Source organism: Gymnoscopelus braueri (genome assembly GCF_963280865.1).
Source record: "Gymnoscopelus braueri genome assembly, chromosome: 6".
NCBI lineage: Eukaryota > Metazoa > Chordata > Actinopteri > Myctophiformes > Myctophidae > Gymnoscopelus > Gymnoscopelus braueri.
The window spans coordinates 39,177,032-39,205,010 of NC_137607.1; the positions used below are offsets into that span (position 1 = coordinate 39,177,032).

The 27,979-nt window shown below is 39.7% G+C and overlaps 2 protein-coding genes across 4 annotated transcripts in view; one reads left to right on the plus strand and one right to left on the minus strand.

Moving 5' to 3' along the window:
• mcoln2 (mucolipin TRP cation channel 2) overlaps positions 1–27,979 on the plus strand; it is a 51,045-nt gene that overhangs the window by 823 nt on the left and 22,243 nt on the right. Inside the window, exon 1 of one of the 3 annotated variants that reach the window (XM_080430153.1) lies at positions 1,251–1,313. The exons of 1 other annotated variant lie outside the window; for it this stretch is intronic. In XM_080430153.1, coding sequence (XP_080286279.1) covers positions 1,306–1,313 — 8 coding nt within the window. In that variant the 5' untranslated portion in view covers positions 1,251–1,305. Of the gene's footprint in view, positions 1–1,250; positions 1,314–27,078; positions 27,273–27,979 lie in introns of those variants that run through there. One more of the 3 variants, XM_080430154.1, reaches the window with a different exon arrangement.
• Positions 6,161–27,878, minus strand: LOC308086366 (leukocyte elastase inhibitor-like; the record flags this gene model as incomplete). The annotated part of the gene is made up of 2 exons (XM_080429887.1): positions 6,161–7,255; positions 27,858–27,878. The coding sequence occupies 2 exons, from the start codon at positions 27,876–27,878 to the stop codon at positions 6,161–6,163; spliced, it is 1,116 nt and encodes a 371-aa protein (XP_080286013.1).

The window sequence follows — 27,979 nt, forward strand, 5'->3', positions numbered from 1 at the left end:
TTCCTTTATAACCTTCATTGATGTTGCCATCTATTGAGGTAATTTTATTTTAAGGCAGTAAGCTAAGTGTGCAAAAGTGGGCTCTAGGGTTATTTGTTGCTCAAAATATTTTCCATAATTTTAAATAACCTTGCCTCTTGGGCCTATAACTCCATCCATGGATGTTAAAAATGCTCAATTACGTATCTAATAAAAAATTAGGCTACTATTTGGTAAATTTAAAATGCACAAAATGAATAGTCACAAATTTAGGATAATTCACAATCAAAATCCTACCTGTTGTCTTATTCCGTGTTCAAATCTCAATGGGCAAAAGTGGAGAAACCTTTGAGCAGATCTTAGGAAACTGGAGTCTTCTACAGCAGAGGTACATTGATGCTCTGGGTTGTGATGCTTCATGGTTCAGAACCTTATTTCCCATGTTCTGAAGCTCACAAGCGTGATGACACGCAGTAATTCCAAGGCATGCGGTTAAAGATAATGTCATGGTTTTCAAACATCTTGACCTATATGTTATCATTTATATCTTTTACAGACAATGGGTCTACCTATTACATCTCCTCAGAGATAATTGAAGTATATTATGTACTGTAATTGTAACTCCACTTGAATGTTGTTCGATAGGCACTGCAATTAAATGCACTGGTGTCAGGGGTCATAACCATGCTGGCTTGTGGTGGACATTTTTGTCAAATTTCTATTTTTGCCATGGACATACAAATGAGCAAACAATAATATTACCAGAAACACATAAAGAGCTAGCCCTGAATGACCTTAACAGGTCTGTAACTCTGAGAGCGTTCAAATGGAACCAAATTTGGTTCCATTTGTACAATCTCAGAGTTAAGGGGGTCCTTGCAAACAAAACATTTGAGAACCACTAGTATTAGTGTCATAGTAAATCAAGAAAACCTGGAGACTTGACATTATCAAAATAAGAACATTATAATGGTGTGTAAAAAATAAAATCAAAAATTCGACACGGACAAGGCCAAGTCTTTGCCATGGACACATTGGTCAGTGTACGGACATATTGATGACCGCTGACTGGTGTGATCAGACCTTTTTTGGAGCAGTTGTTGTTTTCTCTGATGCTCGTCCCTCCCATGTGTGTACCTTAACACTGCTGCCAACCCCCACTAGTTTGCCTGAGAATTTCAGCAGGAGACTGCAACATTTGCAGGAGATCACTTTATGTTCCGCGGTTCCCCTCCCCACCAAACAGGTGCCCTGATCAATCGGAGCAGCCGACCCGGCCAAACCGGAGGCACCGCCACCAGGAAGCAAACCCAGGCCTCCACAGTGATGGACAAGTAATTTATCTCTATGCCAGTACCATGGAAAGTTTATTTGTTTCAATTCTCAAACAGGTTAATCGGCCTAATATTAGGGCATTTTCTTATTTTTTTCAGAATTGTTTTGTCATGTTTTTCTTCATTGTCTCCGCGAGGCCGAAGGTGTGGCAGAGACTATGTTTTGCATCCCGAATCATGAACGCATTGTGCGATATCCGTGAAATTTGCACGCACATTCTCACTAGGCCGAGGAAGAAATGCCACCCTTTTCACATAGGCCTGTTATAGCGCCACCAGCAGGTACATTTTTGCAAAACACATTTTTGGAACAAAATGCCTCTATGAAAGGCCTAGGAAGAAATAACACCCTTTTCACATTGGCCTATTAAAGTGCCACCAGGAGGACACAATAACCTACCTGACCTGGCGGAGACCTGTGCTCCGAGGAGCGTATATCTCTAGTTTAGATATGAAAATGTAGAGAGACAGGAAACAGTGCAGGAAAAAGATGGGAGACATGTTGGGAGTTGGATCCAGTCCTCATGACTCGCAGAGAGCATGGTCAGTGAACTGGCTGAGTCAGCAGGCACCTCAGGGCATTAACTTCTTTAGATTGCTATATAGAGAAATAGGCTTTGGAATAACTTATTTTTATCCATTAAATGACACTTTTGATATAACATTTCCAGGAAAATATTTTTTTCTGTTTTCAAAATAGTCCAATTAAAAACGGAAGGCTTCGGAATTTAATCAACACATCGCACGCACGCACGCACGCACGCACGCACGCACGCACGCACGCACGCACGCACGCACGCCCACCTTACGGTGCGTTTTAACAGCGGGCGATCAGCGGGCGATCAGGATAGTATTTTCCGGAAGTGCATTATATGTCTATGAGAGCCGGCGACTACTGGCGATAGGGCGAAGTGGGCGGGGGGGCGATGAAAGATGGATTTTCTTTATCTTTTGGACGATGTCGCCCGGGATCGCCCGAGAGTCGCCCGCTGTTAAAACGTACTGTAAGTCTTAGTGGGAGTAGTGGTGATAACAACTGCCATGAGGGGCCAATGGGGTTTGACTGGTGTATTTTTCATTATTCAGTTGACGCAGTGGAGCCATCTATAGGTGAAGTTAAGAAGGTTTCATGGGCCCTTGTCTGACCCAGGCCAATCTGGGAACCCATCTGTAAAAAAAAGAAAGAAAATATATTTCCCTTGGAATTCTGAATCTGTTGAGAGATTAGACCCAGGCTGGCTGACCGGTACTGTCAAGGATGCTGTGATTTATTGTTTGCTCCAGTGTTGAGTTGACCCAGTATTCCATGCAAAAGAGAACATACAATGTAGTTGAAATGTTTTCAGTATATTTCACTAATTTGAAGTTGTATTCTACGGAGCCCCTAAAGGGACATAGTGCAGATATTTTTTTTATGTCGTTCTAACGTCATATATGTCGTTCTAACGTCTTAACTTGAGCGCTCGAGATCCTAAGTCGTTCCCACATCATAATAAAGTGAGAAAACGAGATCCTTATGTCGTTCAAACGTCTTAATAAGACGTGCGCTCGAGATACTTATGTCGTTCAAACGTCTTAATAAGACGTGCGCTCGAGATCCTTATGTCGTTCAAACATCTTAATAAGACGTGCGCTCGAGATCCTTATGTTGTTCCCACAATGAGATCCTTATGAGAGCCTATATACTCACCTTTACGCACGGTGGATTGACTTTGATTATGCGATATAATAGCCTGTGCGTTCATCCTATTCTTTATTATGGTGGAGAAATTGATGCTATTCAAGGATTATTATTATTATTATAATAATATTATCATTATTCGTTGCGCACTGGTCCAATACAATACAAACCAATGCGTAATGCGCATATCTAAACGCACCCACAGCCTGGCACACAACATTCTACCTTCTAATTCTCCAGGAATGTCTGTGATTATAATTTTCCTATTATCAGCAGATGTGAGAGTGTCAATTCCTTGTGTCAATTGTGTTTATATAAGATGATAGTCTATTCAATGAAGGCAATTTGTGTCGCGCGATGCCATTCGCTCCAAATGACACACTTCAGTTTTATTCATGGATTACACAGGAAATAATGAACTGATTACAATAATATAAAATTCTCTCAAATCAGTAACAGGTAGGTGATACATATGTCCATCAAATATGGTTTTATTGAAAGGCAATCCAAGGTTAGATCTTGGAAACCAACCTTCGGGGAATATCCCACGGCTTGGAGGGCCTCGGTGCGACTGCAATTTTACACAAAAGTGTGGCTGTTAATTCCTTGTGTCAATACATTGTGTTTTTATCACCGGTGCCTGTATTATTATTGTTAATAGACAGGCTACCTTGCAACATATATGTTAGAGCAACTTAAGTGCTTGCAGAACTTAATAATATATCTTCTTCTTCTTCTTCTTCTTCTTCTTCTTCTTCTTCTTCTTCTTCTTCTTCTTCTTCTTCTTCTTCTTCTTCTTCTTCTTCTTCTTCTTCTTCTTCTTCTTCTTCTTCTTCTTCTTCTTCTTCTTCTTCTTCTTCTTCTTCTTCTTCTTAATATTGCAATAATAGACCTTATTATTATTACTTGAGTATTTCCATTTGTCTATAGGCCTACTGTTACTTACTCCACTACATCTCAGAGGCAAATATTGTACTTTTAATCCCGACAATTATTTGAAAACGTTAGTTATGATGTAGATTTAGATTGATATTATTACACCCCCAACCACTTCAGCCCTATTAAACGTTGGCTATTTGAATTGAACGAATTGATGCTATTATTATAATACTAATAATTATTATTATCGTAGGCTGGCAAAGTGAGTGGGAGAGAGGTGGGTCATGGGCCCCAGTCCGAGAAGTAGTCAAATCAGTTTGTTTTGGGAGATTTGAAGCTTAGTCTTCAGTGACACTGAGGTGTTGGAGTACCAAGAGGAGCAAGCATAGTCAAAAAGGGGCTGAATCAGGGCCCCTGAGAGGGTCCTGAGGGCCTGAGGGTTGACAAAAGAGGAAACTCTGCCCATAAATCTGGTTCTCTGGTTTACTCTTTTGACCACCTTTGTTGCCATGCAGTTATTATTATTACGACACGCCCCAAGTGGGGGGTTTGGGGGTCCTCCCCCGAATCTTTTTTAACATAGTAGATGTAATTTCCTGCGTTCTGGTGAATTTTGGGAGTTTGATACCTAATCCAGGAGACATCCTGCAGGATCCAGGAGGGTTGGCAGCCCTGCCATTAAATTACTTTTTTGTTTTTGTTTTAATCAGGCCATTGATTTGAGTTTGTTTCAATGGGATAGGATGGTTGTATATTTAAAAGAAAAAGAGTCTATGATTAGCCTATCTTGTTAAAATCACTGGAAATTTAGCTAAATAAAAATGAAAATGAAATATGATATCATAGTTAAGTGTATAATTTTATATCCACACAAATCAGTGAAAAAATACATTTCATAACTATTAGAAAACCTTTTTTCTCCTCTATGTAATTTTGCTGTTTACAATAGACCAGGTGTCTTCAACAGCGAGACGGCTTTTTCGTGTGTCTGACATATTATTAGCAATGGCAAAGATAACTTGTAAACAAACAAATACATGAAAAACGTAATTTACACTTGATTAATTGATTGAATACTTTATTTAGAAAGACATGGTAAAAGTACATGGAAGTACAATTCACAATACAAGGTCCTCTAAACTGGATCACTCAGAAAAGCACTTGGCTTATTTAAAATGAGATCCCCGTGCACTCAAATCATGATCAAATCATGATGACATTTAAGAAGACACAATACATTTAAGACACAATATTGATAGGCTACTGTCAAACAAATCTATGAAGCCACCAAAACTGCTGCACTCAAGAGAAAGAAACAGTGGAATACTTCCAAGCTAGTCTAAAATCTCTGCATGGAAGGCTTTCAAAAAATATATATATCTCTGCTGTCGGGCAGAAACTAGCTATGACCAAAATATAAACTTTTCAGGAAATGAAAAAACAAAACAAATACATGTTTTTAGAACAACACAATACTGCCTCATCAAAGTCAGTATGGTGACTTTATACATTGTCAGATACTTGACGTGTCCTTATATTATCATCACTTTACCCACATACAGCTCAAGTGGAGTTATGAGGTTTTTGACCATTAATGTAGAGATAGGGTTTTTTTTTGTTTGACTTTGTCATTCTAATCAATGGGGGACAAACCACCTAACTCCACAAGTTGGAGTTAGGTTTGTCCGACAGTTTGTCCGAAAGTTTGAGGATCCAATGGAGTTAGGAGGTTTAGTCAAAAGTGCCTTTTTAATACTTTTCATTGGTTCAATATTTGTTAAACTCCACACACAGACAAAGGGTGTTCAATAGCACTGATTTATTTTTTATAAAAAAAATAAAAGTTGAAAGAAGGATAGCTGGTTTCTGCCCAACAGTGACAATATTGTTTTTGTTTTGGAACATAATTTTATAAGTAGTGGGGTCCCTGCTTCATTTCGCTCAGCTAAGGAGTCTGTAGCCAGAAAAATATACCATTTATCAAGACTGGTCCCTGGCAGATCATGTATTGATTGATGTCCCCCTGGCTCAATGAAACTATCTCAAAACAACTTTCACTGCTGTAATTTGATATATGAATATAAAACTATGGAAAATAAAGAATTCTTATTATTACATTTCATAGCGAACATGAGTCATCAGCATTCTCTCGTTTACCGTAGCCTTTTGAGCCAGCCTCTCATTTCAATGTATCTACAGTATGCTAGTCTATATTTATGGCCAAAGCAATAATACCACAAACCGTGGTCCATGTACCCAGGACCAGAGTTGAGTTTTGAGAGCCAGCTCAAGGAGGAGAACAGTATCGGCCTGCAAAGAGGATGCTCATGGTGGGGTTGTGCCGGATGAAGAAGAGAAAGGGGTGGTCAGCCACAAAGCGAGCAGGGGTCTCCTTGGGGGTAGAGCACATGATTGCAGACATGCGAGAAGCAGTGGCAGCCGCTGCCTCAGTGCCCTCTTCGTTCACTTCCACAAAAGCCTTGTGCATCACCTTAGAAAGCACCAGGTCGTTGAATGGAGACATCCCAGAGAAGTTACTCTGATCGGAAAAGGCGTCCACCATGCCCATCTTGATCAAGACTTTTTTCATGTCATATGCCTTCTCCATCTTGAAACGAGGCAGGCCCAGGAAAACCTTCATCTGATTCATCATGCCTGGATTGGTCCAGTCCACAAACTTTTCATAGGTTAGCTCCTTTTCTAGCTTCTCCAGGCCTGTCGTATCGTCCTCCATCTTATTGGGCAGAAAGATGAGCATGCTGAGGTTCCCCATGTATGGCAGCTCCAGGACCTGACAGTTGACCTCAGGGATTAAAGCAAGAGGGAACTCGGATCTCTGGTACATCATCTTGATCAGCTTGCTTTCAATCCTATCGAGTCTGAACCGAGCATTCACTGTGCTGTCCTCATGGAATGACTTGACCCACTTGGCTTTGAAGTAGATGGCATTGACCAAGACCATTCTGGTCCATTCATCCACCGCATCCAAGGCAAGCACGTCCTTGATTTTACCTTGTGTCTGCTTCTCCACCCAGCTGTTGATTTTCAGCGTGGCTCCCTTTGCATTGCACTTGAAGTCCACAGACTCCAACTGTGCATCATAGTGTTTTCTGGTTGCTTTTAAGAACTCCTCGATAAACTGGTAGGTCTGCTCTCCATACAGGCGGTTGGCCAGGCTGAGGGCATAGGACTTCCCTGGCTTATTTAGGTCACTCATAAGTTTAGAGAAGTCCAGGTGGACGTCATCCACAGACTTGTGGAAGTGCAGGACCTCTGTCATCTCGGTGGCTGTGTTGCCGCGGGCTCCCAGCAACACCATGGCCAGAGAGGAGGAGATGCTGAGAGGAGAGTAGAAAACATTGCGACTGTTATTTTTTGTCAGCTGTTTGAACAGAGACAAAGAAAAGTTGTTGCAGGCCACTGAAAGACGGCTTGGTGGCGTTGTGAAAAAAGCCGTGACCAGTGTCTTAGTGTTAGAACTCTTAGCCAGCAATGTCCAAATGAAGCAGCTCGTACATAGTGAAAATATTACAATTTTAAATATTTTTAACGTCATAATTGTAGAAATTATACTTAAAACTGGTTAACTGTTAACTGGCTATAGTGTGACTACGAAGTGGAATAATGGTTTTCAGGCTTTTCTTTCAATATCTACTCTAATAGTTCCTCTCATAGAGATAAAAACCTGTCCTTGCTTGTACCGTACTCAGTAACACTGTGTAAGCAGGCTGGTTTTAAGCTGAGCTGCTTTGATCCTTGTGTCATCACTACTCCCATATATGGAGTTCTGTGTAAATCTTGACAAAATATGGATCGGTGCCCATATATGGAGTTCCATGACATTAGACCGGCCTCTGAGAAGAGGTATCCGGAACTGTCCAGAAACATCACTTGAGGTTGATAGGCTGGTTAAAGCCAAGAATGGTCAGCTGTCTGGATGCTGTCAGATGCATGTGTAATAGATTTCCCTTGTTTCAGGGATAGGCCTATAGGCCTGGCTACAAAACATGAACATGAAATATTGAGGGTCATAATCTTGTGATTTGTGTGTATTCTCTGACTATTCCATTGTTGCCAATGTCTTCATTTCAGTTGCTAGATAAGCAATAGTTTCATAAGAAACAAAATCCATAAAGTGAAACACTACTGGAATGAGTTTGACACCCTGGTGTACACCTTCTATTTCTCCACTAGATGGGAATCTGACACCTCTATTCCGTATGAACGGGCAGACAAGCAGTTTAGTTTCTGTAATTTAATAATTTGATCTCAATTGAAGAATTGAAGACACACAGACACAAAACAATGGGCTACTACAACAGTATGTCTATATCTTTGCACTGTAAAAGCAACGTAGAAATACTCTGTTACAAGAAAAAGGCCTGTGTTCAAAATGTCACTTGAGTAAAAGTACAAAAGTATGGGCATCAAAATATACTTAAAGTACCAAAAGTAAAAGTACTAAAATGTTTGAAAATAGCAGATCTACAAGCTCACAACGCGAAGCCTATGTACAAAATAGGGCTAAAGTGGTTAAAGTATGTTTTATAATATAATAGTTTATATCTGCAAAGTAGTAACTTAAGTTTGAAATAATTATAGTGCAGTAAAAAAATACAATATTTGTCTAGTGGGGTAAAGTAAAAGTACAGAAAATTGGATATTGGAAAACTGGAAATACTCCAGTAAAGTAAAAAATACCTCAAAATTGTAGTACGAAAGTACAGTACTTGAGTAAATGTACTTAATTACTTGTGTCCAGCCTGAGATTGGGAGGTTTAGGGTTCAATCCCCAGCCAAGTCAGACCAAATAAGACTATAGAAATGGTATCTGCTGTCTCCCTGCTTGGCACTCAGCAGCAAGGGTTGGATTGGGGCAGTGATGACGCATGTGCACATAGCCGATCAGCTCAGTGCTAATTGAAATACTGTATTCAACATGTGATTTTTTTATGTAATTATATTTCTTATTATTTAGCTGCATTGTTAATTTGTTGTTTTTATTTTTGTTTCAATTAATTAATTATTTTATTTTCCTTTTAGTTTTATATAAAAGCCCTTTACATAGACTCACCCACACATAAGTACTTAAAATAATCAGACAACTTGTCTTTACTTGAATAACTTTTTAAGACTTACATTGCTTTCAAAACAGTGGTTTTAAAACAATCATACAGTATGAACAGTCATAAGAAGTCAACAACAACGGACAGGGATAACTTTGTGAGTCACTTGTCTGGTAGGATACAGCTCTTGTTCTTGGGACCTCTGCTAAGCGATTAAACCTTTCACACTCTGCAGTGCAGAGACTGTTGTCTCTCATTGTGAGAGGAATGTAACACATTCAATTCAAGTGATAAGGTAATGTTATGCAAAGCAGCCAGGTTGAGGCTATTGTTTAAGGCAGGGGTCTTCAACGTTTTCAGGCCAAGGACCCCCTAGCTGAGAGAGAGATGAAGCAGGGACCCCCTCTATATTGTATAAAATTGTGTTTCAGATTCAACTTTTTTTGTTTTCTTGGTCTGCTCTTTTTTTCCCTCTACACCAAACACCTCTTTGCCAAAAATAGCCGATCTGCAAGCTCACAACGTCTTGCAGCAGGAAAAAAAAGTGGTTAATAATAATATCACACAGAAGTTTTGGCGGACCCCCTGTAGTAACTCTGAGGACCCCCTAGGGGTCCCGGACCCCCTGTTGAAGACCCCTGGTTTAAGGTGTTAAAGACCGCCTGACGGCGCGTGCTCGCGCGTGCATGTGGAGCTCCCAGCCCCCATAGCTCCAGAGCTAAGGGGGCGCCGCCCCTGTTAGGCCCCCTACAGCTCATCCCTGCGGATTGGGGGAACTTAAAGGGATAGTTCACCCAAAAGGACTTATTTTTCTATCTACTACACACCCCATGAAACCTTGAATTCATGGAGATTTTTTTATTTTTTGTCACATCTTAAGCCAATAATTTGATGACTGGCGGAAAGATCCCAATGTCTCTGGTCATCAAATTATTGGCTCAGGAATGCGAAATCTCCATGAATTCAATGAAAAAAAGTCATTTTGAGGGTGAACTATCCATTGTGAGCTTGTAGATTGGATATTTTTCAAAAAGCTGATATAGGCTATATGATGGTTAAAGTGGTTAAACTGCTGGGGACCCCCAGAACACTCCCGAGTCCCAAGGACCCTGGTAGTGATGCGAGGCTCTCTCGGCACTGATGTAGGAACAAATGGTCCACAACAAACACACTCACTCACTCACTCACTCACTCACTCACTAGTACTAATACTGGCACCGGTGATAAAAACTCAATGTATTGACACAAGGAATTAACAGCCACACTTTTGTGGATTACAGTAAAATTGCAGCCGCACCGAGGCCCTCCAAGCCGTCGGATATTCCCCGAAGGTTGGTTTCCAAGATCTAACCTTGGATTGCCTTTCAATAAAACCATATTTGATGGACATATGTATCACCTACCTGTTACTGATTTGAGAGAATTTTATATTATTGTAATCAGTTCATTATTTCCTGTGTAATCCATGAATAAAACTGAAGTGTGTCATTTGGAGCAAATGGCATCGCGCGACACAAATTGTCTTCATTGAATAGACTATCATCTTATATAAACACAATTGACACAAGGAATTGACACTCTCACATCTGCTGATAATAGGAAAATTATAATCACAGACATTCCTGGAGAATTAGAAGATAGAATGTTGTGTGCCAGGCTGTGGGTGCGTTTAGATATGCGCATTACGCATTGGTTTGTATTGTATTGGACCAGTGCGCAACGAATAATGATAATATTATTATAATAATAATAATCCTTGAATAGCATCAATTTCTCCACCATAATAAAGAATAGGATGAACGCACAGGCTATTATATCGCATAATCCAAGTAAATCCACCGTGCGTAAAGGTGAGTATATAAGCTCTCATCAGGATCTCATTGTGGGAACAACATAAGGATCTCGAGCGCACGTCTTATTAAGATGTTTGAACGACATAAGGATCTCGAGCGCACGTCTTATTAAGACGTCTGAACGACATAAGGATCTCGAGCGCACGTCTTATTAAGACGTTTGAACGACATAAGGATCTCGTTCTCTCACTTTATTATGATGTGGGAACGTCTTAGGATCTCGAGCGCTCAAGTTAATAAGACGTTAGAACGACATATATGACGTTAGAACGACATAAAAAAAATATCTGCACTATGTCCCTTTAGGGGCTCTGTAGTATTCTTATAACAAATCAACAAACATAATTAAGGGTCCAATCACTGATGGAAATCTAAACAAAAATAGCCCCACCACCAAAGATAAATGTTTAGTAATGTAAAAGCATTGTAAATAGATTTATTTTTTGATTGTGGTGGGATCAAATAGTTCCAAATAGCATATTTTCCATTTGCCTTTTTTTTTTACTCTTTCAGAATGTATGTGAATATAACCCTATTAAACATATAGTTCAAAACAATATCAAATTGGGCCTTTAATCAAGGAAAACAAACAACATATGTTACTTGAATAGAAGGCATGTGCACTGCTACATTGGGGAAAATATCAAATAATTAATAAACGAATAAATAAATACATAAATAAATAATTAGTGCCAACAAAAAACAATGCTAGGGTCACCATGAGTTTTTGGACATGTGTGTACAGTGATCACCACCCAGTGGTTTTAGGGTAGCTAGCTATTACAATCAATTATTTTGTTTTAGACCAGACCACAGTGCAAGTATGACTTGCATCTTGTACAGAGTACCAAATGGGCGGGGTCCGATTTGACCATGCCAGGGCTATTCAGAGAGCATTTATCATTTATAGGAAAGTCAACTTGTAGCAAGACATTGCTACCGGCCACCTCTGTGGCACAGGGACACAGTCAAGTAGATGTTCAAACACATTTATTATTGTAGAGAGTGGGCAAGATGTTACAAGTCAGAGCAGATGGACATGTTGACATGCCAGTGTGGGGGTGACGCACCAGGTCACACCCAGCTCAGAGTCCGGTTAGTTAGTGTGGTTGCCCGAAAGTAGCCTGGTAAACCCCCCCTCCGGAAATCAAATCAAATGCAAATGAGATATCCGGAAGGAGGGAGGGGGGGGGGGGGTTACCAGCCTAGCCCGAAAGGGCAACTAGTACAATATAGTACTTGGGCAACTTTATTCTTCCGTATAGATAAACTTTATTTTGCCACGATACTCCTCCCACACTTTTTGCGGCACACACTCCAGCCATATGTCAAATCGACCGGCTTCAACGGGAATCGTGTGCTTGTTTTTTGCTAAGAGATACGTTGTAGGCCTAGCCCTGAAACATGACTGTCATATCATGACAAGCCTATAGTTTAATTGTTATTAATTTATTAGTGAATACATTCTCCCCATTGACTTAAAATGTGAAAATGCGACTCCCATTCAAGTATTTGTCTCTCGGAAACTGTAAGGGCTAATAGTTACAACACTTGGAGGGGATGTTCATATAGTCCAGTGGCCAACATACAAAACAATAATTACACCAGTCGGCCACCATGGTGGCGATATAACAGCCCACTTTACATTTCGGCCTATAACTCTTGAACACTTTTTGCTTTTCCTCCTCTAGTCAGTATGAATACCTTGCTGATTCTTGCAGGGGCCCTCATACAAGGTCATTTCGATTATGCACGCTCCTCATGGTATCACAACACCACCAAGGCCTTAAAAACAAGGATTCAAACATCCCAAAACAAACTAGTAAGCTACTTCTTGGCCTCAAACACCAAACCCATCTAACCCCTGCTCACTTTGCTAGGATTGGATGGCTTAGGGTTGAGGACAGAGTACAGCAACTTACAATGGGCCTGGTCTACAAGATACCCACAACATTGTGATCCCTCTGTATTTGTCAAAATACTTCCAAAGCATAAATGAAGTCCACGATCATAACACCAGAGGCAGCTCCACGGATCATGTTCAACCCAGATTTGGCTCAACAAAGGGAATGAACTCGTTCTCAAGCTATTCAACAAAAATGTGGAATGCCCTACCAAAAGGAGTAAAGGAGTGTAAAACCCTACTCACTTTCAAAACTGCCCTAAAGAAACACCTTCAGGAGGCTGCAATTCGAAAATGGCCCCTGTCAAAGTCTTAACCTATTATTATTATATTACTGTAAGTGCTAAACACTACTCAGTCCAAGTCTGATCTACACCTAGCAATTATTTAATAAAATAATGTAAAATAGTGGAAATATCAGTAACTGCTGTATATCCATTGATATATTCTATTCACTAGTAGATGCACTGTATATAGTCCTAGTGTATTCATTAATGGTGACATATACTGTAAATACAACATGTTATGCATGTATGTTCAAATCAAGCCATTCAGAGACACTGTGCAGAATAGTGTCTAACTATTTCCCTGCTCATTTTGCTAGGATTGGATGGCTTAGGGTTGAGGACAGAGTACAGCAACTTACAATGGGCCTGGTCTTCAAGATACACCACAACATTGGTATCCCCCTGTATTTGTCAACATACTTCCAAAACGTTAATGAAGTCCACGATCAGAACACCAGAGGCAGCTCCACGAATCATGTTCAACCCAGATTTGGCTCAACAAAGGGAATGAACTCGTTCTCATGCTATTCAACAAAAATGTGGAATGCCCTACCAAAAGGAGTAAAGGAGTGTAAAACCCTACTCACTTTCAAAACTGCCCTAAAGATACACCTTCAGGAGGCTGCAATTCGAAAATGGCCCCTGTCTAAGTCTTAACCTACCCCCCCAACCCCCCTTCCCGTTTTTTTTTCTTCTCTTGTACATATTTTTCACTCTTCATACCAGTAACCTGTAAGCTGATTGTATGACGTGCTGTATAGTAGTGTGTATATCTGTCTGTCTCTTATATGTCATCATGATTTGTGTGCATGGGGATCTCATCTTAAACAAGCTCAGTGCTTAATGAGTCTTCCAGTTTAGTAGACCTTGTATTGTTAATTTGTACTTCCATGTACTGATGTTCTCATGTCTTACTAAATAAAGTACATCAATCAATCAATCAATTTTGTTTTATATTTAAGTTTTTGCTCTTGACCTTGACTCTCTCCTGTCCATGTGTTTCACTGCTTTGCTGCTATGACACCTGAATTCCCCTCTGGGGATCAATAACAGTTTATCCTTGAGCCTTGAGGCCTGAGAATGGAAGAGTACTAATCTATGGAGCAACATGTGAAATGTTAGCATGTTGTGACAACAAAGAAGACAATTCATCAAATAGTATCTGTGACAAAAACAGGAACGCCCAGCTCCAACGCTACATTGAGAAACCCCATTAAGGATTATGCTGCCTCAACTTCAACAGTTGCTCCAGGTATGGAAAGAGTTACATGCTCCAGGTTATTTAACAGAAGGAAACAGAAAACATTTACAAGTAGAGTATAGTATATAGACTAATATCTTAAATAGATTAAAACAAATTTTAAAAGTTAGAAAAGTGGCTGTGTTGAACTGGAAGGTTGCTGCATGGTTTGAACTCTGAACTAAGGTGATACTCTAGGTGAAGGAAAATAAATAGGTAAGTCCCTCTACACTCCTGTGCTTCGGAAAAAAATACTTTACCATTTGTGTAGGCAGTAAAATTGCAGCCGCACCGAGGCCCTCCAAGCCGTCGGATATTCCCCGAAGGTTGGTTTCCAAGATCTAACCTTGGATTGCCTTTCAATAAAACCATATTTGATGGACATATGTATCACCTACCTGTTACTGATTTGAGAGAATTTTATATTATTGTAATCAGTTCATTATTTCCTGTGTAATCCATGAATAAAACTGAAGTGTGTCATTTGGAGCAAATGGCATCGCGCGACACAAATTGTCTTCATTGAATAGACTATCATCTTATATAAACACAATTGACACAAGGAATTGACACTCTCACATCTGCTGATAATAGGAAAATTATAATCACAGACATTCCTGGAGAATTAGAAGATAGAATGTTGTGTGCCAGGCTGTGGGTGCGTTTAGATATGCGCATTACGCATTGGTTTGTATTGTATTGGACCAGTGCGCAACGAATAATGATAATATTATTATAATAATAATAATCCTTGAATAGCATCAATTTCTCCACCATAATAAAGAATAGGATGAACGCACAGGCTATTATATCGCATAATCCAAGTAAATCCACCGTGCGTAAAGGTGAGTATATAAGCTCTCATCAGGATCTCATTGTGGGAACAACATAAGGATCTCGAGCGCACGTCTTATTAAGATGTTTGAACGACATAAGGATCTCGAGCGCACGTCTTATTAAGACGTCTGAACGACATAAGGATCTCGAGCGCACGTCTTATTAAGACGTTTGAACGACATAAGGATCTCGTTCTCTCACTTTATTATGATGTGGGAACGTCTTAGGATCTCGAGCGCTCAAGTTAATAAGACGTTAGAACGACATATATGACGTTAGAACGACATAAAAAAAATATCTGCACTATGTCCCTTTAGGGGCTCTGTAGTATTCTTATAACAAATCAACAAACATAATTAAGGGTCCAATCACTGATGGAAATCTAAACAAAAATAGCCCCACCACCAAAGATAAATGTTTAGTAATGTAAAAGCATTGTAAATAGATTTATTTTTTGATTGTGGTGGGATCAAATAGTTCCAAATAGCATATTTTCCATTTGCCTTTTTTTTTTACTCTTTCAGAATGTATGTGAATATAACCCTATTAAACATATAGTTCAAAACAATATCAAATTGGGCCTTTAATCAAGGAAAACAAACAACATATGTTACTTGAATAGAAGGCATGTGCACTGCTACATTGGGGAAAATATCAAATAATTAATAAACGAATAAATAAATACATAAATAAATAATTAGTGCCAACAAAAAACAATGCTAGGGTCACCATGAGTTTTTGGACATGTGTGTACAGTGATCACCACCCAGTGGTTTTAGGGTAGCTAGCTATTACAATCAATTATTTTGTTTTAGACCAGACCACAGTGCAAGTATGACTTGCATCTTGTACAGAGTACCAAATGGGCGGGGTCCGATTTGACCATGCCAGGGCTATTCAGAGAGCATTTATCATTTATAGGAAAGTCAACTTGTAGCAAGACATTGCTACCGGCCACCTCTGTGGCACAGGGACACAGTCAAGTAGATGTTCAAACACATTTATTATTGTAGAGAGTGGGCAAGATGTTACAAGTCAGAGCAGATGGACATGTTGACATGCCAGTGTGGGGGTGACGCACCAGGTCACACCCAGCTCAGAGTCCGGTTAGTTAGTGTGGTTGCCCGAAAGTAGCCTGGTAAACCCCCCCTCCGGAAATCAAATCAAATGCAAATGAGATATCCGGAAGGAGGGAGGGGGGGGGGGGGTTACCAGCCTAGCCCGAAAGGGCAACTAGTACAATATAGTACTTGGGCAACTTTATTCTTCCGTATAGATAAACTTTATTTTGCCACGATACTCCTCCCACACTTTTTGCGGCACACACTCCAGCCATATGTCAAATCGACCGGCTTCAACGGGAATCGTGTGCTTGTTTTTTGCTAAGAGATACGTTGTAGGCCTAGCCCTGAAACATGACTGTCATATCATGACAAGCCTATAGTTTAATTGTTATTAATTTATTAGTGAATACATTCTCCCCATTGACTTAAAATGTGAAAATGCGACTCCCATTCAAGTATTTGTCTCTCGGAAACTGTAAGGGCTAATAGTTACAACACTTGGAGGGGATGTTCATATAGTCCAGTGGCCAACATACAAAACAATAATTACACCAGTCGGCCACCATGGTGGCGATATAACAGCCCACTTTACATTTCGGCCTATAACTCTTGAACACTTTTTGCTTTTCCTCCTCTAGTCAGTATGAATACCTTGCTGATTCTTGCAGGGGCCCTCATACAAGGTCATTTCGATTATGCACGCTCCTCATGGTATCACAACACCACCAAGGCCTTAAAAACAAGGATTCAAACATCCCAAAACAAACTAGTAAGCTACTTCTTGGCCTCAAACACCAAACCCATCTAACCCCTGCTCACTTTGCTAGGATTGGATGGCTTAGGGTTGAGGACAGAGTACAGCAACTTACAATGGGCCTGGTCTACAAGATACCCACAACATTGTGATCCCTCTGTATTTGTCAAAATACTTCCAAAGCATAAATGAAGTCCACGATCATAACACCAGAGGCAGCTCCACGGATCATGTTCAACCCAGATTTGGCTCAACAAAGGGAATGAACTCGTTCTCAAGCTATTCAACAAAAATGTGGAATGCCCTACCAAAAGGAGTAAAGGAGTGTAAAACCCTACTCACTTTCAAAACTGCCCTAAAGAAACACCTTCAGGAGGCTGCAATTCGAAAATGGCCCCTGTCAAAGTCTTAACCTATTATTATTATATTACTGTAAGTGCTAAACACTACTCAGTCCAAGTCTGATCTACACCTAGCAATTATTTAATAAAATAATGTAAAATAGTGGAAATATCAGTAACTGCTGTATATCCATTGATATATTCTATTCACTAGTAGATGCACTGTATATAGTCCTAGTGTATTCATTAATGGTGACATATACTGTAAATACAACATGTTATGCATGTATGTTCAAATCAAGCCATTCAGAGACACTGTGCAGAATAGTGTCTAACTATTTCCCTGCTCATTTTGCTAGGATTGGATGGCTTAGGGTTGAGGACAGAGTACAGCAACTTACAATGGGCCTGGTCTTCAAGATACACCACAACATTGGTATCCCCCTGTATTTGTCAACATACTTCCAAAACGTTAATGAAGTCCACGATCAGAACACCAGAGGCAGCTCCACGAATCATGTTCAACCCAGATTTGGCTCAACAAAGGGAATGAACTCGTTCTCATGCTATTCAACAAAAATGTGGAATGCCCTACCAAAAGGAGTAAAGGAGTGTAAAACCCTACTCACTTTCAAAACTGCCCTAAAGATACACCTTCAGGAGGCTGCAATTCGAAAATGGCCCCTGTCTAAGTCTTAACCTACCCCCCCAACCCCCCTTCCCGTTTTTTTTTCTTCTCTTGTACATATTTTTCACTCTTCATACCAGTAACCTGTAAGCTGATTGTATGACGTGCTGTATAGTAGTGTGTATATCTGTCTGTCTCTTATATGTCATCATGATTTGTGTGCATGGGGATCTCATCTTAAACAAGCTCAGTGCTTAATGAGTCTTCCAGTTTAGTAGACCTTGTATTGTTAATTTGTACTTCCATGTACTGATGTTCTCATGTCTTACTAAATAAAGTACATCAATCAATCAATCAATTTTGTTTTATATTTAAGTTTTTGCTCTTGACCTTGACTCTCTCCTGTCCATGTGTTTCACTGCTTTGCTGCTATGACACCTGAATTCCCCTCTGGGGATCAATAACAGTTTATCCTTGAGCCTTGAGGCCTGAGAATGGAAGAGTACTAATCTATGGAGCAACATGTGAAATGTTAGCATGTTGTGACAACAAAGAAGACAATTCATCAAATAGTATCTGTGACAAAAACAGGAACGCCCAGCTCCAACGCTACATTGAGAAACCCCATTAAGGATTATGCTGCCTCAACTTCAACAGTTGCTCCAGGTATGGAAAGAGTTACATGCTCCAGGTTATTTAACAGAAGGAAACAGAAAACATTTACAAGTAGAGTATAGTATATAGACTAATATCTTAAATAGATTAAAACAAATTTTAAAAGTTAGAAAAGTGGCTGTGTTGAACTGGAAGGTTGCTGCATGGTTTGAACTCTGAACTAAGGTGATACTCTAGGTGAAGGAAAATAAATAGGTAAGTCCCTCTACACTCCTGTGCTTCGGAAAAAAATACTTTACCATTTGTGTAGGCAGTAAAATTGCAGCCGCACCGAGGCCCTCCAAGCCGTCGGATATTCCCCGAAGGTTGGTTTCCAAGATCTAACCTTGGATTGCCTTTCAATAAAACCATATTTGATGGACATATGTATCACCTACCTGTTACTGATTTGAGAGAATTTTATATTATTGTAATCAGTTCATTATTTCCTGTGTAATCCATGAATAAAACTGAAGTGTGTCATTTGGAGCAAATGGCATCGCGCGACACAAATTGTCTTCATTGAATAGACTATCATCTTATATAAACACAATTGACACAAGGAATTGACACTCTCACATCTGCTGATAATAGGAAAATTATAATCACAGACATTCCTGGAGAATTAGAAGATAGAATGTTGTGTGCCAGGCTGTGGGTGCGTTTAGATATGCGCATTACGCATTGGTTTGTATTGTATTGGACCAGTGCGCAACGAATAATGATAATATTATTATAATAATAATAATCCTTGAATAGCATCAATTTCTCCACCATAATAAAGAATAGGATGAACGCACAGGCTATTATATCGCATAATCCAAGTAAATCCACCGTGCGTAAAGGTGAGTATATAAGCTCTCATCAGGATCTCATTGTGGGAACAACATAAGGATCTCGAGCGCACGTCTTATTAAGATGTTTGAACGACATAAGGATCTCGAGCGCACGTCTTATTAAGACGTCTGAACGACATAAGGATCTCGAGCGCACGTCTTATTAAGACGTTTGAACGACATAAGGATCTCGTTCTCTCACTTTATTATGATGTGGGAACGTCTTAGGATCTCGAGCGCTCAAGTTAATAAGACGTTAGAACGACATATATGACGTTAGAACGACATAAAAAAAATATCTGCACTATGTCCCTTTAGGGGCTCTGTAGTATTCTTATAACAAATCAACAAACATAATTAAGGGTCCAATCACTGATGGAAATCTAAACAAAAATAGCCCCACCACCAAAGATAAATGTTTAGTAATGTAAAAGCATTGTAAATAGATTTATTTTTTGATTGTGGTGGGATCAAATAGTTCCAAATAGCATATTTTCCATTTGCCTTTTTTTTTTACTCTTTCAGAATGTATGTGAATATAACCCTATTAAACATATAGTTCAAAACAATATCAAATTGGGCCTTTAATCAAGGAAAACAAACAACATATGTTACTTGAATAGAAGGCATGTGCACTGCTACATTGGGGAAAATATCAAATAATTAATAAACGAATAAATAAATACATAAATAAATAATTAGTGCCAACAAAAAACAATGCTAGGGTCACCATGAGTTTTTGGACATGTGTGTACAGTGATCACCACCCAGTGGTTTTAGGGTAGCTAGCTATTACAATCAATTATTTTGTTTTAGACCAGACCACAGTGCAAGTATGACTTGCATCTTGTACAGAGTACCAAATGGGCGGGGTCCGATTTGACCATGCCAGGGCTATTCAGAGAGCATTTATCATTTATAGGAAAGTCAACTTGTAGCAAGACATTGCTACCGGCCACCTCTGTGGCACAGGGACACAGTCAAGTAGATGTTCAAACACATTTATTATTGTAGAGAGTGGGCAAGATGTTACAAGTCAGAGCAGATGGACATGTTGACATGCCAGTGTGGGGGTGACGCACCAGGTCACACCCAGCTCAGAGTCCGGTTAGTTAGTGTGGTTGCCCGAAAGTAGCCTGGTAAACCCCCCCTCCGGAAATCAAATCAAATGCAAATGAGATATCCGGAAGGAGGGAGGGGGGGGGGGGGTTACCAGCCTAGCCCGAAAGGGCAACTAGTACAATATAGTACTTGGGCAACTTTATTCTTCCGTATAGATAAACTTTATTTTGCCACGATACTCCTCCCACACTTTTTGCGGCACACACTCCAGCCATATGTCAAATCGACCGGCTTCAACGGGAATCGTGTGCTTGTTTTTTGCTAAGAGATACGTTGTAGGCCTAGCCCTGAAACATGACTGTCATATCATGACAAGCCTATAGTTTAATTGTTATTAATTTATTAGTGAATACATTCTCCCCATTGACTTAAAATGTGAAAATGCGACTCCCATTCAAGTATTTGTCTCTCGGAAACTGTAAGGGCTAATAGTTACAACACTTGGAGGGGATGTTCATATAGTCCAGTGGCCAACATACAAAACAATAATTACACCAGTCGGCCACCATGGTGGCGATATAACAGCCCACTTTACATTTCGGCCTATAACTCTTGAACACTTTTTGCTTTTCCTCCTCTAGTCAGTATGAATACCTTGCTGATTCTTGCAGGGGCCCTCATACAAGGTCATTTCGATTATGCACGCTCCTCATGGTATCACAACACCACCAAGGCCTTAAAAACAAGGATTCAAACATCCCAAAACAAACTAGTAAGCTACTTCTTGGCCTCAAACACCAAACCCATCTAACCCCTGCTCACTTTGCTAGGATTGGATGGCTTAGGGTTGAGGACAGAGTACAGCAACTTACAATGGGCCTGGTCTACAAGATACCCACAACATTGTGATCCCTCTGTATTTGTCAAAATACTTCCAAAGCATAAATGAAGTCCACGATCATAACACCAGAGGCAGCTCCACGGATCATGTTCAACCCAGATTTGGCTCAACAAAGGGAATGAACTCGTTCTCAAGCTATTCAACAAAAATGTGGAATGCCCTACCAAAAGGAGTAAAGGAGTGTAAAACCCTACTCACTTTCAAAACTGCCCTAAAGAAACACCTTCAGGAGGCTGCAATTCGAAAATGGCCCCTGTCAAAGTCTTAACCTATTATTATTATATTACTGTAAGTGCTAAACACTACTCAGTCCAAGTCTGATCTACACCTAGCAATTATTTAATAAAATAATGTAAAATAGTGGAAATATCAGTAACTGCTGTATATCCATTGATATATTCTATTCACTAGTAGATGCACTGTATATAGTCCTAGTGTATTCATTAATGGTGACATATACTGTAAATACAACATGTTATGCATGTATGTTCAAATCAAGCCATTCAGAGACACTGTGCAGAATAGTGTCTAACTATTTCCCTGCTCATTTTGCTAGGATTGGATGGCTTAGGGTTGAGGACAGAGTACAGCAACTTACAATGGGCCTGGTCTTCAAGATACACCACAACATTGGTATCCCCCTGTATTTGTCAACATACTTCCAAAACGTTAATGAAGTCCACGATCAGAACACCAGAGGCAGCTCCACGAATCATGTTCAACCCAGATTTGGCTCAACAAAGGGAATGAACTCGTTCTCATGCTATTCAACAAAAATGTGGAATGCCCTACCAAAAGGAGTAAAGGAGTGTAAAACCCTACTCACTTTCAAAACTGCCCTAAAGATACACCTTCAGGAGGCTGCAATTCGAAAATGGCCCCTGTCTAAGTCTTAACCTACCCCCCCAACCCCCCTTCCCGTTTTTTTTTCTTCTCTTGTACATATTTTTCACTCTTCATACCAGTAACCTGTAAGCTGATTGTATGACGTGCTGTATAGTAGTGTGTATATCTGTCTGTCTCTTATATGTCATCATGATTTGTGTGCATGGGGATCTCATCTTAAACAAGCTCAGTGCTTAATGAGTCTTCCAGTTTAGTAGACCTTGTATTGTTAATTTGTACTTCCATGTACTGATGTTCTCATGTCTTACTAAATAAAGTACATCAATCAATCAATCAATTTTGTTTTATATTTAAGTTTTTGCTCTTGACCTTGACTCTCTCCTGTCCATGTGTTTCACTGCTTTGCTGCTATGACACCTGAATTCCCCTCTGGGGATCAATAACAGTTTATCCTTGAGCCTTGAGGCCTGAGAATGGAAGAGTACTAATCTATGGAGCAACATGTGAAATGTTAGCATGTTGTGACAACAAAGAAGACAATTCATCAAATAGTATCTGTGACAAAAACAGGAACGCCCAGCTCCAACGCTACATTGAGAAACCCCATTAAGGATTATGCTGCCTCAACTTCAACAGTTGCTCCAGGTATGGAAAGAGTTACATGCTCCAGGTTATTTAACAGAAGGAAACAGAAAACATTTACAAGTAGAGTATAGTATATAGACTAATATCTTAAATAGATTAAAACAAATTTTAAAAGTTAGAAAAGTGGCTGTGTTGAACTGGAAGGTTGCTGCATGGTTTGAACTCTGAACTAAGGTGATACTCTAGGTGAAGGAAAATAAATAGGTAAGTCCCTCTACACTCCTGTGCTTCGGAAAAAAATACTTTACCATTTGTGTAGGCAGTAAAATTGCAGCCGCACCGAGGCCCTCCAAGCCGTCGGATATTCCCCGAAGGTTGGTTTCCAAGATCTAACCTTGGATTGCCTTTCAATAAAACCATATTTGATGGACATATGTATCACCTACCTGTTACTGATTTGAGAGAATTTTATATTATTGTAATCAGTTCATTATTTCCTGTGTAATCCATGAATAAAACTGAAGTGTGTCATTTGGAGCAAATGGCATCGCGCGACACAAATTGTCTTCATTGAATAGACTATCATCTTATATAAACACAATTGACACAAGGAATTGACACTCTCACATCTGCTGATAATAGGAAAATTATAATCACAGACATTCCTGGAGAATTAGAAGATAGAATGTTGTGTGCCAGGCTGTGGGTGCGTTTAGATATGCGCATTACGCATTGGTTTGTATTGTATTGGACCAGTGCGCAACGAATAATGATAATATTATTATAATAATAATAATCCTTGAATAGCATCAATTTCTCCACCATAATAAAGAATAGGATGAACGCACAGGCTATTATATCGCATAATCCAAGTAAATCCACCGTGCGTAAAGGTGAGTATATAAGCTCTCATCAGGATCTCATTGTGGGAACAACATAAGGATCTCGAGCGCACGTCTTATTAAGATGTTTGAACGACATAAGGATCTCGAGCGCACGTCTTATTAAGACGTCTGAACGACATAAGGATCTCGAGCGCACGTCTTATTAAGACGTTTGAACGACATAAGGATCTCGTTCTCTCACTTTATTATGATGTGGGAACGTCTTAGGATCTCGAGCGCTCAAGTTAATAAGACGTTAGAACGACATATATGACGTTAGAACGACATAAAAAAAATATCTGCACTATGTCCCTTTAGGGGCTCTGTAGTATTCTTATAACAAATCAACAAACATAATTAAGGGTCCAATCACTGATGGAAATCTAAACAAAAATAGCCCCACCACCAAAGATAAATGTTTAGTAATGTAAAAGCATTGTAAATAGATTTATTTTTTGATTGTGGTGGGATCAAATAGTTCCAAATAGCATATTTTCCATTTGCCTTTTTTTTTTACTCTTTCAGAATGTATGTGAATATAACCCTATTAAACATATAGTTCAAAACAATATCAAATTGGGCCTTTAATCAAGGAAAACAAACAACATATGTTACTTGAATAGAAGGCATGTGCACTGCTACATTGGGGAAAATATCAAATAATTAATAAACGAATAAATAAATACATAAATAAATAATTAGTGCCAACAAAAAACAATGCTAGGGTCACCATGAGTTTTTGGACATGTGTGTACAGTGATCACCACCCAGTGGTTTTAGGGTAGCTAGCTATTACAATCAATTATTTTGTTTTAGACCAGACCACAGTGCAAGTATGACTTGCATCTTGTACAGAGTACCAAATGGGCGGGGTCCGATTTGACCATGCCAGGGCTATTCAGAGAGCATTTATCATTTATAGGAAAGTCAACTTGTAGCAAGACATTGCTACCGGCCACCTCTGTGGCACAGGGACACAGTCAAGTAGATGTTCAAACACATTTATTATTGTAGAGAGTGGGCAAGATGTTACAAGTCAGAGCAGATGGACATGTTGACATGCCAGTGTGGGGGTGACGCACCAGGTCACACCCAGCTCAGAGTCCGGTTAGTTAGTGTGGTTGCCCGAAAGTAGCCTGGTAAACCCCCCCTCCGGAAATCAAATCAAATGCAAATGAGATATCCGGAAGGAGGGAGGGGGGGGGGGGGTTACCAGCCTAGCCCGAAAGGGCAACTAGTACAATATAGTACTTGGGCAACTTTATTCTTCCGTATAGATAAACTTTATTTTGCCACGATACTCCTCCCACACTTTTTGCGGCACACACTCCAGCCATATGTCAAATCGACCGGCTTCAACGGGAATCGTGTGCTTGTTTTTTGCTAAGAGATACGTTGTAGGCCTAGCCCTGAAACATGACTGTCATATCATGACAAGCCTATAGTTTAATTGTTATTAATTTATTAGTGAATACATTCTCCCCATTGACTTAAAATGTGAAAATGCGACTCCCATTCAAGTATTTGTCTCTCGGAAACTGTAAGGGCTAATAGTTACAACACTTGGAGGGGATGTTCATATAGTCCAGTGGCCAACATACAAAACAATAATTACACCAGTCGGCCACCATGGTGGCGATATAACAGCCCACTTTACATTTCGGCCTATAACTCTTGAACACTTTTTGCTTTTCCTCCTCTAGTCAGTATGAATACCTTGCTGATTCTTGCAGGGGCCCTCATACAAGGTCATTTCGATTATGCACGCTCCTCATGGTATCACAACACCACCAAGGCCTTAAAAACAAGGATTCAAACATCCCAAAACAAACTAGTAAGCTACTTCTTGGCCTCAAACACCAAACCCATCTAACCCCTGCTCACTTTGCTAGGATTGGATGGCTTAGGGTTGAGGACAGAGTACAGCAACTTACAATGGGCCTGGTCTACAAGATACCCACAACATTGTGATCCCTCTGTATTTGTCAAAATACTTCCAAAGCATAAATGAAGTCCACGATCATAACACCAGAGGCAGCTCCACGGATCATGTTCAACCCAGATTTGGCTCAACAAAGGGAATGAACTCGTTCTCAAGCTATTCAACAAAAATGTGGAATGCCCTACCAAAAGGAGTAAAGGAGTGTAAAACCCTACTCACTTTCAAAACTGCCCTAAAGAAACACCTTCAGGAGGCTGCAATTCGAAAATGGCCCCTGTCAAAGTCTTAACCTATTATTATTATATTACTGTAAGTGCTAAACACTACTCAGTCCAAGTCTGATCTACACCTAGCAATTATTTAATAAAATAATGTAAAATAGTGGAAATATCAGTAACTGCTGTATATCCATTGATATATTCTATTCACTAGTAGATGCACTGTATATAGTCCTAGTGTATTCATTAATGGTGACATATACTGTAAATACAACATGTTATGCATGTATGTTCAAATCAAGCCATTCAGAGACACTGTGCAGAATAGTGTCTAACTATTTCCCTGCTCATTTTGCTAGGATTGGATGGCTTAGGGTTGAGGACAGAGTACAGCAACTTACAATGGGCCTGGTCTTCAAGATACACCACAACATTGGTATCCCCCTGTATTTGTCAACATACTTCCAAAACGTTAATGAAGTCCACGATCAGAACACCAGAGGCAGCTCCACGAATCATGTTCAACCCAGATTTGGCTCAACAAAGGGAATGAACTCGTTCTCATGCTATTCAACAAAAATGTGGAATGCCCTACCAAAAGGAGTAAAGGAGTGTAAAACCCTACTCACTTTCAAAACTGCCCTAAAGATACACCTTCAGGAGGCTGCAATTCGAAAATGGCCCCTGTCTAAGTCTTAACCTACCCCCCCAACCCCCCTTCCCGTTTTTTTTTCTTCTCTTGTACATATTTTTCACTCTTCATACCAGTAACCTGTAAGCTGATTGTATGACGTGCTGTATAGTAGTGTGTATATCTGTCTGTCTCTTATATGTCATCATGATTTGTGTGCATGGGGATCTCATCTTAACAAGCTCAGTGCTTAATGAGTCTTCCAGTTTAGTAGACCTTGTATTGTTAATTTGTACTTCCATGTACTGATGTTCTCATGTCTTACTAAATAAAGTACATCAATCAATCAATCAATTTTGTTTTATATTTAAGTTTTTGCTCTTGACCTTGACTCTCTCCTGTCCATGTGTTTCACTGCTTTGCTGCTATGACACCTGAATTCCCCTCTGGGGATCAATAACAGTTTATCCTTGAGCCTTGAGGCCTGAGAATGGAAGAGTACTAATCTATGGAGCAACATGTGAAATGGTTAGCATGTTGTGACAACAAAGAAGACAATTCATCAAATAGTATCTGTGACAAAAACAGGAACGCCCAGCTCCAACGCTACATTGAGAAACCCCATTAAGGATTATGCTGCCTCAACTTCAACAGTTGCTCCAGGTATGGAAAGAGTTACATGCTCCAGGTTATTTAACAGAAGGAAACAGAAAACATTTACAAGTAGAGTATAGTATATAGACTAATATCTTAAATAGATTAAAACAAATTTTAAAAGTTAGAAAAGTGGCTGTGTTGAACTGGAAGGTTGCTGCATGGTTTGAACTCTGAACTAAGGTGATACTCTAGGTGAAGGAAAATAAATAGGTAAGTCCCTCTACACTCCTGTGCTTCGGAAAAAAATACTTTACCATTTGTGTCTTATACTTAAACTTAGTGTTCAAGTCAATGGTTCTCAAAGTGGGTTCCAGGGACCCTCAGGGTTACTTGGGGGGTTCCAAATGGACCCTTACAGGTCTGTAACTCAAAGAGTGTACAAATGGAACCAAATGGATTCTTGCGGGACCATTTGGTTACATTTGTACACTCAGAGTTATGGGAGTCCTTGAAATTAAAAAGTTTGAGAACCACTGGTTTAGGTTATTTATGACATGGGTGACTCATTGCCATTTCTATGAGAAAGCATGTATATGGGGTAGTAGACCTATGATTAGGGTGGAAGATGTATCCCGTAACAATAAAACAAAATATTCCAACAACATACATTAATATTTCTTAACGAGATGACATGCTTGCTTGAAAGGGAAAGGGAAAGACCCCCAGGGGTCTATTTAGTTCACTCCTTTTCACTCTAAATCTCTTAACTGAAAATAGCTGATCTACAATCTCATAATGCCTTGCATTGCGAGGTGTTGTTAGTTTATAGAGCTGCTATTTTCACTGAATGCTTACCCCAGAGATGCTAGGGTTCATGCGGTTAAGTAGCCTACAAGTATGTAAGTATGCTATTGTCAGCAAAATGTAACTACTTAAAGTATTTATTCATATTGCCGAAAAATGCAATTACAATTGAC